Source organism: Chiloscyllium punctatum, chromosome 39 (assembly GCF_047496795.1).
Source record: "Chiloscyllium punctatum isolate Juve2018m chromosome 39, sChiPun1.3, whole genome shotgun sequence".
NCBI classification, from domain to species: Eukaryota; Metazoa; Chordata; class Chondrichthyes; order Orectolobiformes; family Hemiscylliidae; genus Chiloscyllium; species Chiloscyllium punctatum.
The window spans coordinates 43,032,920-43,052,551 of record NC_092777.1 but is presented as its reverse complement, the minus strand read 5'-3'; the positions used below and the strand labels follow the sequence as shown (position 1 = coordinate 43,052,551).

The 19,632-nt window shown below is 38.0% G+C and overlaps 1 protein-coding gene across 8 annotated transcripts in view; it reads left to right on the top strand.

Annotated features, from left to right (window-relative positions):
- sdk2b (sidekick cell adhesion molecule 2b) overlaps positions 1-19,632 on the top strand; it is a 951,812-nt gene that overhangs the window by 603,378 nt on the left and 328,802 nt on the right. For all 8 annotated transcript variants that reach the window (XM_072558555.1, XM_072558553.1, XM_072558550.1 and 5 more), the window contains exon 5: positions 9,958-10,091. In XM_072558555.1, the coding sequence (XP_072414656.1) occupies positions 9,958-10,091 (134 nt within the window). The remainder of the gene's footprint in view (positions 1-9,957; positions 10,092-19,632) is intronic.

Genomic DNA, 19,632 nt, shown 5'->3' with positions numbered 1-19,632 from the left:
CCTGCCAAACACTTTCCAGAAAATCACGAGTAGAATTCCAAATGGCTGTTGCTCATAGTTTTCCATGACAGACCTGCTTCATTTATTCCTGATGTATGTTGAACATTCAAACTTTGTTTTCTCTCTCAGTTGTGCATTTGTGTTGTGTTGACTGTTAGGGATCTTTATTTGAGCTGCTGCTACATTTACTGTGGATGTCCTGTTTTATTGAGTTTTCCTTTCAATATTCTGACATTCATATTTATATTACATCTTGCAGTCATATCTGTACAGAATATGAAGTAGCACAGATTTTTATACCACAGGCGTTTCGTTATGCCAAAGTATATGATTTCAAAATAGGTCTGTATTTAAATCGTATAAAATGTATAATTAATATATTTGTATATACAAGTATTTGAACAGAGCATTTGTACTCTACTGTTCAGGTACATTCATCAAAGTAGAAAAGTGAGGAAACACATAGGTCATTTTATATAATTATCCTTCTTCTGTTGTTTTCATTTTATCACCAGTTCTGCTGTGATTTTTATTTGCATATTTGTCAGGAATCAGGATGCATTGCTAGTCATTAAAATGAGAGAGCTAGGCTTTCACTTTCCTGGATTTGACACTGGATTGAGTTAAATCTGTGCCCTGAGAACCACAAAAAGCCATTTCCGAGAGAGAATGGCACAGCAATTGAATAAAGTTAATGCTTCAGTTTCCTCAACACAACAATTTCCAATCACTTGTGCTTTTGAAGAAAATATCTGGCAGCATGTGATTGCTCCCAAATTTATATGGAAAGCTTAATTTACCCAAAACTTGGCTAAGTGTCAACTTCAGGCAGTTTAATTAAAGGTTTCTTTCAGTGAGCTGCAGCGGGTTTTCTCATGTAATTCTCCATTGCTCACCTCATTACCTATGTATCAGTCCCCCACAGTGCCGCTGTCACGTTATCGTGGGCTCAGCAGGGCTGCTGATCTCTTCCTGGCTTCCTGCTGATGATGCCATATTTAAATCCCAGCTGTACACCAGATCAATCACTGCAAGCTAGCAACCGCTACTCACAGTTCCAGTATGGGAAGGATTGCCCCCATGGTCAGGGCACTCCTGGAATGCCAAGCTCCTCCCCTTCATAGGAACAGGAGCAGGCCATTCAGCCCGTTGACCCATTCAATACGATCATGGCTGACTGTAGACTTCTGCACACCCCATTCCCATAACTCTGTACACCACTGATAATCAGAAATCTATCAATCGCTATCTTACACAAACTCAAAAGACTAAGCTTCTATAGCCCTCTGTAACAGAGAATTTCAAAGGTTCCCACCCTCCAAGTAAAGAAGATTCTCTTCCTCTCCTAAGTGGTATCAAAGTGGAACCTAAGTGGTATCTGCCTTATTTTTGAAAAGTGACCTCTGGTTCTATTCTCCCCAACAACAGGAAACATTTTCTCTGTATCCACCTGTTTATCCCTTCAAGTATTTTTACAATGAGATCACCTCTCATTCTTAGGAAGTCTAGAGAACAGAGGGCCAGTTTGGCCAAACTCTGTTTGGAGGATAGTTTAGTCATCATGGGAAAAGATCTGGTGAACCTTGTTGCACTGCCAATAATATCTTTTCTGAATAAAGAGGCCAAAACTTCACATGGTATTCCAAGTACTGTATAATCAGTTATATAATTTAACCAAGACTGCACTACTCTTGTATTCACATCCTTTTGCAATAAAGCCTAAGATTCCTGGTTGAAGCATTCAACCCTTTGGAAGTTCAAGGTAAGTAGAATGATTCATTTGTAAATATGTATTCATTCTTCATCATTAGCTCTGTGATCGACAGTTAGATTAGCTGAAGGTAGAGAGGCTCCCATTCTGAACACCACACAGTGTTATAACCCAGTTTAAGGAATAGCTATTCATTCTGTAGTGCCCATGGAAGTTTGCCATTATTGAATGAGGGAGCATCGGATGCTGTGAAAGCTTCAATCAGCTTGTCACCTTAACTTTTATTAAACAACAAGAGAAGTGAACAAAGAACAAATGGTAAGTTGCATTTGCAGTTAGTACTGTGGACTGTATTCTTCTGTGGTAGTAGACCAGATTCAGATGTTTGCTGCATAAGCCAGTTGCCACATATATAGTGGAAGATTCTAAATGTGGTAGAAAGAATGAGAATTTGACTCCCCAGTGACACTCCCTCACTCCCATTATCTCATAAAGACAACTTTTCATATGAGATAATGGGGTACAGATTTTACAGTTCAAGGTATGTAAGGTATGGAGCTCCTGGATCTTTTATAGGCTATCAGAGCTGGGAATAAGTTTTGGAAATGTGGAATTTAGATGAAACCTTATAACTCACCAGACCTAAGTTCTGCTTCACAGTGATTAATAGGAGCAATTTATAATGTTGAATGACATGGTCAAGATTGCTTGTGACCAAGATTTATAATCAACATAGCTGGCCAATGTATCAGGTTCACTTGCAGGATTCTGTGATTACAGATGGTTTTAAATCGGTACCGAGTGAGTGTTTGATTAATTCATTGCTTCTTGAAGAGTCTCACATCACTTACACATAGATCCCATTCCCCTATAGAGAAATACTGATTCTGCCCAGTTGTGGTGTGGCTGCAGCCACGTTTCATGTCAATTGTGTACTTGCGATTCAGATGAGAATTGAATGTGACATAGGTTGAGCTTCAAAAAGTGAGTTGCAGGCTTCACATGTCAATGTCAATGAAACTTTTCCCTCAGTACCTGGTGTCTTCCCACACTCTATCATCTCCCATCCTTAAATGGTGAGTTACCACTTCCTGCACTATTATTTTCCCTAAGCATCCATGCATGTTGCCTCTAATCCTCACTATTGGTTTCTCCAAACTCCTTACCACAGCAGCAGACTTGATAACATTGCACAGAACTGACCATTACTCATCATCGTGACTGACTTGGAATAGCACCCCTGATTCAGGACTGACCAAATCTCTGAATGTTGGGGCTCACACAGACAGGCAAGTTTCACTTTGAACATTTGATCTACATTTAGTTAACTAAGTAGGAGTGTCATGTTAACCATGATATTTGTGGGTACGTTAGGAAAATAGTTCATATAGAAATTTACTGTGGTTACAACACCCATTGACCTGTTGGAAAATTTGTTGAATAGACACTTGGTGAGAAGGGAATCCAATTGAGGATTGATGCAGGCATCATCAAGGTCAAACATACCGTTACAGTCATTCTCAATAACGAGTTGCATCAGGCATGGGAAAGCTGCTGGTAACCATGAGGCTAATATGTCAGTATCTGCAAGAGAGTGGAAGGGTGTGAGAAATATGAGACAAAAAAAAATCAACACAATCATTTAGCCAATAAAAGTCGAAGTGAAATGAGACCTGTAAATGCCAGAAACCTGAAGCAAAATCAGAAATTGCTGGAGAACTGCTTTTGTGAAGAAGTGTCATTCGACTTGAAAGATTAACTCTGCTTTACTAAGCAGTTAACTAAACATAATTTTTGTAAAAATGCTGTTTACCATTTTATTCAAGGTCTTGTTCCACACCAACTACCATAAATACCATCTATGTAATTATTAGCTACTGTCCGAAGCTGTTCTCCTCCTTCATATCAGAAATTGGTTTGTAAAGGATTTGGTCCAATAGTGATTTGGGAGGGAATACAGGAAAAAGGAAAGGGAGAGAGATGGGGTGGGCGGGCAGAGGAGGCAAGAGGAGAGGGAGACAGTGATGGGAGACAAGGGAGGAAAGGAATGGAAGAGAAAGGGAGAGGGAATGACAGAAGGGGGAACAGGCATGGAATAGGGAGGGTAAATGGAAAGGTAGAGAGAAGATGGGGCAAAGAAATGAGGAGGGGAAGGGAGGAGGGAACGGGGAGGGGAGGGAGAAGGGAAATGGCAGAGGGGAGGTAGGGAGAAGAAATGGGGAGGGGAGGGCGAAGGGGGAGGAGATGGGGATGGGGAAAGGGAGGGATTAGGGATGGAGGGAATACATTAATCCATGGAAAGGAAAGGTATAGAAGAATATGGGCCAAGTGCAGGGAAATGGGGTTAGTGTGGATGGACGTTTTGGTCAGCATGGACCAGTGTGGGCCGAGGGGCTTGTCTCTGTGCTGTATGACTCTATTTGTGTGAAACTACAAAGATCATATGAAACTCCATTTACATTTTACTACATCACTGCACTTCATTAATATTGCCAGTAATTTAATGGAAAAAGTCTCAGATAATTTTTGACTAGAATTCAGTTTGTAATTTGAAAAATGATGTTAACTGTGGCAGTGTCGTGAAAACAGAATTTTAATAAAGGATTGCAAATTCTGGGCATATTTAATTTTGGTTCAGTTAAACTAAGACCATGCAGTCTTATCAGGATTGCACTCTAGAGAAAAAAAAAGGTACAACATGACAAAAAGAATTTTACATTAAAATTATCAGGCTGTTGCAGACATCTGCCTTTGTTGAGCTGTCATTTTACCATGAAAAGAGTGAGACAAGCACTGTTGTCACATATCTCAGCAATTACATTCAGCCAAAATTATCCAATACTTTCCACAGTGCTGATTGCTTTGTTCAGCATTATAACCTTATTCAACTTTGTCCTGATTTGACCGTGGTGTTGTGTGTATGTGAGTGTGTGGTTATCACACTGGGAAATGGAAAATTCCATCCAGGGACAATATAAAATGCTCTGTTCAAGCCTGCCATAATTGAAACAGAAAGCAGTGTACCACTAATATTGACCGGTGAATGGGTCCAACCATAAAAGAACAGTCCACAGCAACAGTCTGATACCTTCTTTGCCCACACATTCATGCTTGGTGTCTTGACACCGATAATTTTCTGAATGAGATAGTTGTCCATTCTTTGAAGTTCCAGTTTATTGACAAGGGACACTGGCAAATCTTTGTTAGAAGTGAGTGTTTGTTAGAAAACATGAAACACTTCCTTTTTTAAAATTTATTCTCAAATGAACAGAGAAAATGTAGACAAAAGCAGGTTTGTCAGTGTTTAAGACTATTTTAAGATGTTAATGTGTCATCAATAACCGAATGATGGAGCAATCCAGATATACAGCATTTGTTTTCTGTTAGGGCTCAAAAAAAATGTTGGTTGAGAAGAGCAGCACCTCAGCAACCACAATGTTCTGCTCTCATGGCTTGATTCACCTCACTTGGCTGTTTTCTGTTACCACAGAATTGCAAATATGGAGAAACATTGGGCACAACACCATCAAATGTATACATAGAGTCATACAGCATGGAAACAGACCTTTTGGTCTAATCAGTCCATGCTGAACATAATCCCAAACTAAACTAGTCCCACCTGTCTGCTTCTGGCCCATATCCTCCAAACCTTTCCTGTTCATCTATTCAAATGTTTTTAAACATTGCAATTGTACTCATATCCTGCACTTCCTTGGCAAGTTCATTCCACATGCAAACCACCCTCTGTGGAAAATATTTGCCTCTCATGCCTTTTTTAAAAGTCTCTGTCCTCTCTTCTTAAAAATGTGCCCCCTAGTCTTGAAACCCACCATTCCAGGGAAAAGACAACTACCATTAACTCTATCTATACCCCTCATTATTTTATAAACTTGTATCAGGTTGCCTCTCAACCACCTACGCTCCCATGGAAAAAGTACCTATCCTGCCTTTCCTCTATAACTCAAATCTTCCATACCTGGCAGCATCCTGGTAAATCTATTCTGAACCCTCTCCAGCGTGATACTATCCTTCCTACAACTGGGCGACCATAACTGGACACAATATTCCAGAAGAGGCTCAATGTCCGGTCCAACCGCAGTATGACTTGAAAATGTGTTGCTGGAAAAGCGCAGGTCAGGCAGCATCCAAGGAGCAGGAGAATTGACGTTTCGGGCATGAGCCCTTTTTCAGGAAGACCCGAAACGTCGATTCTCCTGCTCCTTGGATGCTGCCTGACCTGCTGCACTTTTCCAGCAAAACATTTTCAGCTCAGATCTCCAGCATCTGCAGTCCTCACTTTCTCCCGCAATATGACTTCCCAACTCCTACACTCAAAAGACTGAGCAATGAAGGCAAACATGCCAAATGCCTTTTTAACTACCCTGTCTATATGTGACGCAAACAGCAAAGGATCATGTACCTGCACCCCTGGGTCCCTCTGTTCGATAACACTCCCCAGGGCCTTACCATTAATTGTATAAGCCCTACCCTCATTTGATGTACCAAAATGCAATAACTCATATTTATCCAGATTGAACTGCATCTGCCATTTTTCAACCCTTTCACCCATTTGATCAAGATCCATCTGTAATCTTAGGCAACCTTCTTCATTGTCTACTATGCCACCAATTTTGGTGTTGCCTGCAAACTTACTAACCATTCCTTCTGCATTCTCATCCAAACCATTGATATAAGATGACAAACAAAAGAGGACCCCAGAACTGATTCCTGTGGGACACCGCTGTTAACAAGGCTCTAGTCCAAAGCAACCCTCCACCATTACTCTCAGTCTCCTGCTATTAAACCAATTACATCCAATTGGCAAGCTCATCCTGAATCCCATGTGGCCTAACTTGATTGATAAGTCTACCATGTAGAACCTTGTCAAACGCCTTACTAAAATCTAAATGAACATCTACTGCACTGCCTTCAATGGTTTTTTTGTTACTTCCTCAAAAAACTCAATCAAGTTTGTGAGGCATGATTTTCCTTGCACAAAACCAAGCTGACGATCACTGATGCCTTTCCAAATGTCCATAAATCCTATCTTTTATAATCACCTCCAACAATTTATGCATAACCAAAGTCAGACTCACAGTTCTATTGTTCCCTGGTTTCTCCTTACAATCTTTCTTTAGCAAAAGGTACAATATTAGCCACCTTTCAGTCATCAGGCACCTCACCTGTAGTTATAGATGATGCAAATATTTCTGCAAGGGGTTTCTCACAATTTCCTCTCTTACTTCCCCAAAATTTACTGGGATACATTTAAACAGGTCCTGGAGATTTATCTACCCAGTTGTCTTCAAGACCTCCCAAACTACTACTTCTGTAATGTGAGCTGTTTTTAAAACATGAAAGTTTATTTCTCTGCATTCCCTACAAATGATGTATAAATCCTAGATCGTATATAAGATGAGCAAATTTTTATGATTGGTCTAAGTCGGTGCTTTGAGATTCTTTGATCATGTCAGATACGTTTTCCTTTGGAACTAACAAATTGGTGATATTTAGAGCACAGCAAGGTCCAGTTGAGAAGCTGACTGTACAAGAAAAAGCCAACTTCTTGCTACGATCCCGATAATAGAAAAAAAAGCTGGTTATTCACTTTAAAGTACCTGTCTGCCAAAATATTTACTTTGTTTTAATTGCTACTTAAAACTAATTTGTGACATCCTGCTTCAAACTTCAATGATTATTACAGCAAGTTTCCACAAATAATATTATAGATATTCACTCTGCATATCAAAGTAAATTCTCATGCCTGGCAATTTGTTTTTGTGTCCATGAAATATGAACATCACTAGCTAGGACAGATCTTATTGCCTTTCCCTAATTGCCAGAGGACAGTTCTGAATCAGCCATGTTGCTATGGGACGAGAGTCCCATGTAGGCCAGACCAAATAAGGATAGGCAGATTTCCTCCTTAAAAGGGTATTAGTGAACCACATGGTTTCTTTACAGCAACTAAGAATCAGCACATGGTTGGCCATTTTTTGTTATTTTAGATTTGTTGCATTCAAATTTCACCAATTGCCATGGTGATATTTCAACACTTGCTCACAGCACATTAGCCTGGGGCTCTGGATTACGAGCCCCACGATATTACCACTGGCTCAGCATCTCCCCAGTAGGTTTGTAGAATCCCAGTTGAAATTCATAGAGTCACAGCATTTTATTCAGCTGAATGATTTCTGGATACTGTACCCATTATCGTTCTATGAGCTTCATTTTTAGCAAAATAGAAGTGGCCCAGTGAACCAGCATTCATGTGTAAGGTCCATGAAAAATGGGTCATTACTGCCACGAGAATAGTAAAGGTTACATCAGCTTCACTTTGCAAACAAGCGATTGCATCATATTTAGCTGAAGTGTGAAATGTGCAGAATGATTTTAAATTTGCTTATTTTGGGCTTCGTAGATGGTCTGATTTTGAATTTTACAATAAACATGTTGTATTAAGTGAGTTAATAATCACTGCATGCCACTAAAGCTCTAAAGAGCCGAGTTCTTCTGAATTTAAATAATAAATTAAAAATTATTAAATTGAAGTTTTTTGTGGTAATTAGTCCTCAAGTAATTACCTAAGCTCCTTGCCAATGATCACTTCCAATCTAAAAATCTCATACCATCCTTTTCAAATGCAGCAGAACTCTTCTATGTTGAAATCTTTCCACACTTCTGATAAATGTTCTCGAGTCATTTAATTATATTTAATGATTGACATTTTTATGAAATTCAGAACTCAGCTAATTTCAGTTTTGATAACAGACTATAGTTACACTTACAGTGCTATTTAAGGGATAGCTACATCACAGGACCGGAAATGAACAGTGTAGCTGAGGAAGTAAATGATTTACAGTGAGCTACTGATTGGAGCACAGCATCCAAATGCTACATGCATTCCCAGGGATACAGGATTTACTCTACTATACAAGCTATAATGTTTTGGTCACTTGGGTAAAAATTATCAAATTGATAATTTAAGTTTGAATCATAAATTTTAGTTTTCTGGAACAATTGAAATGAAATGTTGGACAAAAATCTAAAATGTAGAAACTTTTAAAAAAGGAAGCTGCTTTAGTTTATCAGACTAGCAACAAGAATTTACTTTTTCTTGCACTGCCAGCTTCTCAAATGGACCTTGCTGTCCTCTAGCTATCACCAGTTGATTTGCTGGTTCCAAAGAAAAACGTATCTGAGGTGAACAAAGAATCTCAATGCACCTACTTGCTCCAATCATTTTTGTGGTTTTCCTCTCTGGCTTCCCTGCCCTAATATTTGAAAAAAAATCCTCACTGATCAAAGTTATATATATGAAATAAATGGAAGAAATAAAAGTGTGCTACTGAATTTAATGTTAACTCTGCTGTTCAGATGCTATTATCTCTGTTGGCATCAGAGAAATCATTTCGTTATTTGGAAATAGGTAGCTCTGCAATATCACTTGATTTGTTTTGTCACATAAATGAGCCAGTAGAACCAGCCAATAATAACTTAACAACAAGCTTTGGAAGGTAAAAAAGGTAATTTATTCAATTAAGTAATACATCCTGATACAATATAAAATGTTCCTTCTTAATCTAACTTTTAATGATGAGCATGTCATCAAATTTTATGTGTGTTAGACAGAGTAGCATTTATCAGAACTTGAGACTGTTGGTTTAACAAATTTTTGTGAAGTATTTTATGTCAAGTATGTTTGAATATAATCAGATCTTAATTCTTCATTTAAGTAAGAATTAGTATAACTTGTTGCAATATGTAGAAATTCTGATCCGAACAGAAAATAAATCAGGATGTAATAATTACATGTTTAAGATTCCATGCTTTTAGTGATTTAGTCAAAACAAAGTAAGTTTATTCATGAAATTGCACTGTTTTGTATTATTTTCATCAAATTGATATTCTCATGTAATAATTACTTTATTGTGAAGACAAAAAAAATCTCTGCTGGAGCTGTGAGCATTAACTACCAGATTTCATTGAGATATCAAAAGATAAATTGTGGCAATTTCACTTTAAAGAAGAAACTCATAAATCTTCACTTGCAAAAAAAAACAGGAATCTTAGTTTGTTTCATAGAGTTATGAGAGTTGCTAAAACTATGACCTCCACAAAGATAATGTTTCTGATTCCAGATCATTATATGCACAAAGAACATAAAGTCTTGAAAGACAGCATGGGCAGTTTTCATTTTTACAAACCCTTGCCATTTCTCATTTCTCCCTTGTTTGTCCCAACAGAGCTATTACGATGGAAAACACACTTGTCATCTTGTCAACAGTGGCACCTGACACAGGAAGATACTATGTCCAGGCAGTAAATGACAAAAATGGAGAAAACAAAACCAGCCAGCCCATTACCTTAACTGTAGAAAGTAAGTGACATAGATTGAAATTAAGTTGTGAACAGTGAGTATTCATCAATAAGCTATATGATGAATGAAAAACATTTTGGAAACCAGCATAACAGCCACACTAATCAAATGCAAAAGTCACATTATGCAATATAGAAGCTTATGTCAAGTACATGTCAAGAATGCTGCAATAAAACATCTCAGGCCAGAACTAATCAATATGCCAAATGATGAATGAAACCTTAAAATAGAAGAGTCAAATGGGAAGTGATACTTTATGCAAGAATTCAAACTAAATAAGAAGAAAAAAGTTAAGTTAACAGGTTGTGCTCAAATTCATTATTAATCAATCTTACATTAATATTTACGGAATTGATCTGTTCATGCACGATATTATTTTGGTATGCACAACCAAAACAAAAACTTCTATTTACTGAATAGTGCATAAATATTCTACTGAGTGACAGTGGGCATTTTGGAGATGGTCTTTCATAATATAATCATCAAAGCCACCTCAATGGTTCTCTTAAACCTTTTGGATGTATTGCACTAACATAAAAAAACATGATTAGCTTTTCATTAATTCTCTGCAACCAGTATGATGTTAATAACCTGTCTGAAATTTGTAATACCCACATAGACTTTAAGCAGTTCCTATCCTTTTGCTTCAAACAAATGTATTCATTCAAATCCCAACTTAGAACTATCCTTTTAATAATCAGTGCTGTTTGTGATGTTTTACCAAAAATCAATAAGTGCAATGAGGCAATTCAGAACACTAAGCTTCATTAATTAAAGTAGCCAACTCCCCACTAGCAAGTTATAGGTCAGGAAGAGAAATTTAGAAAACAGCCTAGCAATTATGGAGAATGAATAATCAGTTAATTCTGAGCCAACCAAGACTCTAAGTCTACAATTGGAATACGAGGCACTTATTGACAGACAGGAACGAGCAAGTACCCACTAAAATAATCTGTTTTCAGTTATTTGTGAATTAACACAGTTCCTTCTTTTGACAGATATGGTTATATTATAGAAACCATTTTACTCACAATGCTTTTCACCAATAAACTAATTGCACTAATATTTATAGTTGGTTAAATGTACTTCAAATTGATTAATCAGAAGAAAGTGAGGTATTTTCCCTGGTTACCACTACTGGCACTTTATGGTGTTTGCCAGCTCTAACAGTATTGGCACAGGCCTAAAACAAAGCAAAGACAAAGCAGGGACCAATCAGTTGGTTAATGGTAGAGTACTCACATAGAATGAATAGCTGCATGAGGCATTGTTTTTGGATTGCATGGTAGCCATGAACACAAACATATTTGGTCAGGCATCATTATTAGGACCTTCGGGAGTTGATTTAAATACATCTGTTCTAACCAAAAGCTAAAGGAGAAGTTCCTTTCTGGATCCAGAGTGCCTGACAAAAAAGTAGAATGCATGGAGTTGGTGTAACACAAAGATTAACCCCATGAGAACGGTTACTTTTTTGAAGAGTGTATTGTGATCCTGAGTCGATAGTGTGGTGCACTTTCTCCTGTATTGTGTTTCTGTTTTGATCTCACAGTGGCAATTCTGCATGTATGTGACATCTGTGGAAAGAAAATAATCCAGTGGCTATTCTGTAGTTTTATTTCCCAGGTTTGGTTTGCAGAAAATGGACATGCCCCTTTTGGAAGATCAAAAAAAAAATTGAGAATTAGCATAAGAGAACGAAGTTCAATATGCGACTTTCATTTGTTTCTGTTTTATAGGATTTGTTTTTACTTGGACTGGATTGCAATGTGTCTTGGCTTTTCACTTTTTAACAGGTCTTGCAGCAATGAAAGGTGCTTACACAGGCAGGAAACCTAAGGGCAAAGGATATGGGCTAAGTTTGTATGACGTATGTAAATGTCATCATTCCATCCTGTCTCACACTGGAAAAGATCTGTATGAAAATATCTTCTTCTACAGTTGTTACTGCTAATATCTCATTTTTACAAGAACCAAGATATGTGTCTATTGTTGTACCAAAACAGATGTATTACCCTTTTTTATTTAATCATTAATGAAAGGCAACTCCACACTCAAGTAAATAGTGAGATAAGCAAGCAGATATAAATTCTTTTTTGTTTCACATACTCATTTGTTTTTCTTGTCTTTTGATTTCAATGAAACTGACTTTGGAATCAATGGTTTGCATTGCAAATGAAATCCTGTGGAAATGAAAGAATAGTGATCCAGGTTGTAATCAATACAACTATTTTATTAATGCAGCAGTGGTGCTATAATGTTGAATTTCAAATTGATTGCATATATGCAGCATTGCTTCGGCTTCTTAACCAGCCAGTTTGACTGCAATTCAGTAGCTATGACATTTACTTTAGCCCTTGGCTTGCTAATCTCAAAGCACAAAATGAAGTGAAGAATTCCTGCCCATTCCTTGTACTTTTCACTAAGTTATGAATTTTAAAGAGCTCTGAGCTGGTCTCCAGATTTCAAATGATCCTGTCAGCTTCTTACAGAATTTAATTTGCAGTAAATCTCCGTTGACTGACAAAACAGTTCAGTATTTAAGGGTTGTTCAGACAAATCTGCGACAGCTTAAGTTCATCCCATCTAAAAATATCATTTATTCTTTGTTGTTAAGTATTTAATAAGTGTGATGCACAGAAGAATTTATGTTCTCTCCAAATTGAGGAAAATGTTATCAAAACTCAACCAAGTATATGTCGATGTGGAAGCCAGTCCATGTTGACAGAACTCCAGAATGTTAGAAATTCAAAGGTAGCCTTCAATAAGGGATAACACACGTAGGTACAAGTGCATCTAGAAAAGTGCACCCACAACTTCAACATTTGGATACACCTCAAGTGTCTTTAACTGTAAGCTCAGAGAGGATGTTGCTCTTCAAGGAACAAGATTCATTTCTAACAGTGATCGCTTCTCTCTGAACAAAGTTCAGAGCTAACTTACCTCTTCCTTCTTTCCAAAGCAGCCTACAACCTTTGCTTCCTCTCTGCACTATCGTGCTGCTGCGTTTTCTCTTTTCCTTTTTGTGCCCAGAAAGATGCTGTTAGCTTCACCAGTCCCACATCCCATTTCCAAAGGCTGATATTTGCTTATGCTGTCAATGCAACTGTTAACTTCTATTTCTGCCACTTGTCTCTCTCCCTTTTCTTTACAGATGCTTCTTCTGGCTTCTCTCACTTAAAATGATGCTTCTTAAAATGTCAACTGTAGCTCAGTCATTATAATGTAGCCACTGAGTCAAGGCCTTGAAACCTGCTCAAGGAGCTGATTGCACATAACAAAGGCTGACACTTTAATGCAGTACTCAGAGCACTGCAGTGTTTGTGATGCCATTTTTCAGAAGGAACTGAAATAATTCTATGGAGGCAGGTATCCCATTAGCAAGTCACCCTTTATTTACATGTGCATACTATATGACTTGGAGATTCCGGTGTTGGAGTGGGGTGTACAAAGTTTAAAAAAAAATCACACAACACCAGGTTATAGTCCAACAGGTTTAATTGGAAGCACACTAGCTTTCAGAGCGTGATCACCTGATGAAGGAGCGATGCTCCAAAAGCTAGTGTGCTTCCAATTAAACCTATTGGACTATAACCTGGTGTTGTGTGATTTTTAACATAGTATATGACACTGACCGAGCAAGCTCAGAGCCAGTTTATGGAATGAACAGCACCCCTGACACTCTTGTTTTTTAAATGACATTCAGGTACTTTATCTTTCCCTCACATTCCCTCTTATTACCTGCCATCTGCCGAGGTTTCTCCCATTCACCTAATCTGTCTATATTCCATCGCAGACTCTTAATGTCATCCTTACTGAAATAATTTCACAGAGGCCAGTATTCCGTCACCAAGCCACCTTTTATTTATACTTTAAAGTCCTTGACACTGACTCAGCTCCCTCACAGCCAGCACTCGGACAGACTGGAGATCTGACACTTTTTTTTTCCTTTTTTTAAAAACTTTCCCCCACACTACTGCCTAACAGCAGTAGTGCTTATTATTCCCCAGCACCCATGTTGCAGGTATTGGACACAGCAAAGAAAAATAAACATGTAAGTTCAGAGTTTAGATTACTTACAGTGTGGAAACAGGCCCTTCGGCCCAACAAGTCCACACCGACCTGCCAAAGAGCAACCCACCCAGACCCATTCCCCTACATTTATCCCTTCACCTAACACTACGGGCAATTTAGCATGGCCAATTCACCTAACCTGCACATTTTTGGACTGTGGGAGGAAACCGGAGCAAACCCACACAGACACGGGAAGAATTTGCAAACTCCACACACAGTTGCCTGAGGCGGGAATTGAACCTGGGTCTCTAGCACTGTGAGGCAGCAGTGCTAACCACTGTGCCACCATGCTGCCCCAAAGCCTTTATTTATATTCCACCACTAGGCAAAAAAAGAAACACTCAAGTGGCCAGCATCAAACAGTGCCCTTCTCAACAAAGAGCAATGCTACGTGATCAAGAAGGTGAAGGACACTTGTTTTTTTTCCCTTCTTTTCTAAATTTACCCCCACACTATCGCCTAACTATGGTACACTTTTGTTTTTATGTCAATCATGATTCCCTGATTGGACCAGACTAACAGCCCCAATCAGGGAACTCATATCCTATAAAAGGTCCACTTGGCTGACCTCGTTCCAATCACTATAGGGACATTTAACAGACTACTCGCCCAAGTGGACATAGAAAAGAAGCACAGGATTGCCTAAGATTGCACTTCAACGACCATCACTACCAAGTAAATATGTGCAAATTATTTTTTGTCACCTCCTAAACAAAAAAAAACAGAGATAATATGGTGCCCATTGTAGGAAATCTTAACATCACATTTTCATGCCACCATTCAATTAACCTGCTTTCTCTGTCACACTTGTTGGGCATCAATAAGAAACTCTTCACACAACATTTCCCAACATAAGTAACAATAAATTACCAGCAATAAATAGAGCCATGTGTCCATTAACATCATAATATTGTAATATAATTTTAGTTTTCAGTTAGGAAACAATTTCAGCTTTATTCAAGAGTTCATGATGTCAAAATAGCTGTTAGGTTACGGTCTTATAATTTATTGCCAAACATCTTCCATCTCCCATAAAAGGAGTCTTTAGCCTCTGTTGGATTTTTGGAGGTGTGACTGATCAGGGTAAGAGGATGGAAGCCAGAGAGTGATCTACATTAGGGCACATCTTCATCTATGCAGGAATGTAAACTGGCAGATACTTGGATCCACATGATGTAGTCAGGAATATTGTATGCTACAGTGAGATCTGATGAATCAAAATAATATAACTGAAAAATCACAAGAAATGAAGGAAAATAGAGTTTTTATTACCCATTTTATTAAATAAATTTACCATAAACTTAAAGGTTAGCAAGCAAATGGTTTTCATGAAAACAAAAAGTAATTACCTTCACGTCAACAATTCATCCACTTTGAGAATCATTATTTGGTTGTAGAAACTATAGCCTATGTATTTCCATAAACTTTCCTTACCAGTTCAGCTAGAATATTAAATGTACTGTATAAAGCACATAAAATCAGATATTCATTTTGTGCAATTGTTACAATGAAAGTCCACTTTGAACATGATTGTATTAGAAAATCTGATTTCGCACTGGATGACAGTCCTCAAATAATGTTATAGCCCTGGTTGCTAAATATGTAATGGAAGTAGTAGGAGGAGAATTTATAAAGGAATTAAGTCAGGAAAAAACCCTACAATTTTTTTTTCTTCTTGATTAAGCCATGGTCAAGTATTTTACCGTTAAATGAAGTATTGACTCCAACGTGAAACAAGTTCATCTTCTTCAATTTGACACAGTTAACCTTTTGGTTTCTGTGTGATGATTTTGGCACCTACTCTGCAGAAAGCAATTATATGTCTGTTCCTCTCTCCTGCTGTCTCCTGGCATCTGATTTATTTTGCACATAGAGATAAAATAGAAACTTGAGACTCATTAGCCTGGGTGCTCTTCTCAATCTCTCCTTGTTAACGGCCAAACAAAATAGAGAACTGGAAGGGCCAATGTCAGAAAGCTGAGGGTAGATGCCTCTGCACTTCAGGTAACTGGGAGAGGACAGAAAGCAGCCTCAGGAAACCCAGTTGAGTAATGAGAGCTGCCTGCATTCATTAATCTGGAACAGCAAGTCTCCTTCCTGAGAGGGGAAGAGAAAGCAGGGGAAATTAATGTTTTGATTGATTTAAAAAGGGGTTCCCTATTCAGTTCTTGTTCTAACTGGTTCACAAATTTTAATCCATCTAATAGACAAGAATTACATGGGATACCAGAGAATATTCAGTTAAAGAATAACATCCAGAATATAGAAAGTAGCTGTGAACTTCTCAATAGAAACTGAAATATACCTTGAGCATTTTTGATAAAGCACAAATAGCAATTATTTAAGTAATTATAGAGATATAAGTAACACCATAATATGATGCCATCAATTTTGGTATCACTTATTCGAGTAGTGCACTGGAAACACTTTCCTGCTATTTGCAAAGTCATCACAAAAAGGTTAAAGATTTTATCAAAGTGTACAAAATTCCACAATTTGCTTGTCTTTTTAAGCCAGGTTGACAGCAACATCCACCAGATTTCTGTAGTTAGCAAGGATTCATTACAGTCAAAATATGTGGCTCGGGAAAAGCACAGCGATTCAGGCAGCTTCCAAGGAGCAAGAAAGTTGGTGTTTCAATCATAAACTCTTCATCAGGAACATTCATGGTGAAGAGCTTATGCTCAAAACGTTGACTCTCCTGTTCCTCAGATGTTGCCTGACCAGCTGTGCTTTTCCAGTACCACACCTTTTTTGGCGCTAATCTCCTGCATCTGCAGTCCTCATTTTCTCTAAAGATTTACTTCTTCACAGAAGGCACACAGTCAACTGGTACGTTAACAAAGTTTATTTTGTTATTGGTTAAATGTCACAGCATACAGAAACTGGTGAGGGCAAGTAAACTGGCTTTCTGAAGACGATAGAAAGTTTTGCAGCAGAGAGGGGCATACTTCTTTCATTTCCATGGCTTGGAAGGTTTCTGCCAGCATCATTTACACCTACAAGCTGTTCAGTGATCCAGGAGCCAATTGGATAGTTGATGTAGCCTGACCATCCTCGTCATCCACAACTGGTCACATTCCACAAATCAATCAGCTATCCGTTGCTAGCCAAACCTCACTTTTGTACATAGCTCTGCATCTACAAGTGACCTCCTCCATTACTTGAACAAAGCAGCACCTTAAACACAACTTACAGTGAGTTTCAGTAACTTGCTTTTGGAAAGTGCAGTAATTCTTTCCACAATCATTGGTTTTAAAACAGCCCTTTACCAATTTCAGCCCACAGGCAAAAAAATACAGAAAAATAAACAGATACAGTCTTTATGACTCACATCCATGATTTTACACCAACTGGAATGTGGGCTTTGCCAGGCCTCCTCCCAAAGGCAAAATGGAAACTGCTGCAGATGCTGTGACTATGGATCAAAATCTGAAATGGTCAGAAATATTCAGCACTATGGAAATGGAGTAACTTTAACATTTCCAGATAATGACATTTCATCAGAATAGTTCCTTGGAAAGGTGGAGTGAAGAGTAATTTCATTCATCTCAGCACACAGTTAAAAAAGACAGCATAGATAATAGACAGGGAGGATTTACCCAACTGAACTATACAGTGAGTAAAGAAGAGGGCAGAAAGTTATTTTTATTTTTATTTTTATAAAAACAGCATGATTGTGAATTACTACTCACCAGCAGTGGCAATAATAAATTGTCAGATCTTGCTTAAAAGTTAATGGCTTCATGTTTAGGCCTGGAGCTTTCACTTAATTGCACCTGTTCTGAATACACTTTCTACCCAATATCAACTTAATTAACACAAAAAGAAAATTGAATTTTAAACATAAATGGCATACAACAACCCAGTTTTCTGCACTATTTTGTTTTGAAAGCATCACATGAGATGCTTTCCAACTGGCCTAGGCCCCATGATGTGTTAATTACCAATGGGAGTTTCCACTAATTAGATTAATTTGCAGGCCTTTAAGGAGGCTCTAAATAGTCAGCTGAACCTTATGGGTCCAAGGTTAATAGCTATGCTTTGAAGAATTTTAAATGCTTAATTTAGCAAGGAATTTCCTGCAATCTAACAAGGTAGTAGCAGATAGTGTTTAAAAATGAACCAATAAGTTAAAAAAACAATATAATATAAATTACTTGATAGCACTTCAGCCTAAATTCCTGGTAAAGTATTTTGTTTTAAGTAGCTTATTCATTCAGACATAACTCAATGTGTCATACTCCAGGATTAAGTTTAATTAGGAGAAAGCTGAAACCTATTACATTTTTTGCAAAATAGTTTTATTATTTTCTGAAGAGTGCTCAGATTTTGTCAAAAATTACCTCAAAGAAAAGCAACCAGGAACTGAACCTTACATTTTGGAAAAAGTGTCATTTTTGAAAAATTTCAGTGAGTGTTTCTCTCTGGCAAGCTCGGCAAGTTTTCTTGTGCTATCTTTCAAAACTCATTTCATTGACTACTTATCCCACCATTCCAGCGCTCTCTCTTCTGATGCTAGCCCAATTCTGAGGCCAAAAGAATATGCTACTGCCTGGATTTAAAAGGCCATTGTGCATTTGGACAAGGTATTGACCAGACCTGCCCTGCATGATTCATATTTGCCCTGGCAGGGAAGGTGTTATAGTTAGACAGTGGGATGTGACAAAATACTGTATCAATTAAGTGATACTAATTAGCAAGTTTATTGATGTTTATATATTTACATATATATTAAACAGTGATGAATTAAGTGGTAAATTAATGAGATAAATATATGTATGTACATTAACCAGTAGATACCTATATATAATAGTTAATAATCTACTTTGGATATATTAGAACCACATGCAAACCAGGGAGTGATGAAATTAATTGAGACATGAATCTCATTGCCGCCTGCCAATGGATGACCCTGCTTTATGATGGCTGGTCTGAAGAACTCAGGGTTCCTGGCACATTTGCAATGCCAGTCCAAGGTGAAGTCCCCTGAATAGGCAAAGTCCCCGATATTAGTACTATTCTGATTCTAAGATGACATGCCATCTCATCATTCCGTGGTACTTATAGTATGTTCATAGACATTCCATTATACAGAAAAAACACATCCAGGTGGCTCCATGTAATGGCCAAACAGGACAATTCTCACAACCGTGTAACATCACCTGGTCATTTCTCAGTCAAAGCAAGCTACCTTCATATTCAGCCTGTTTCCCCTGTACAGGTACACAATCCTATATCTGAAACACTCGGAACCAGCTGAATTTTTCAAATTTCTGAAGAAGTGACAGTTTGACGGTAAAATTTAAAACTATCTTACCGAACAGTAGACTCACTGTGAATCCTACAGGCTCTGAGACAGAATTGAGGCCTGCCAGTGCTGGGCCACACACCCCCCCACCACACATCACAACGGAGTGACACACATTGAGTGGGTTCAGAGTTGGGTTAACCTTTTGCATGCCAA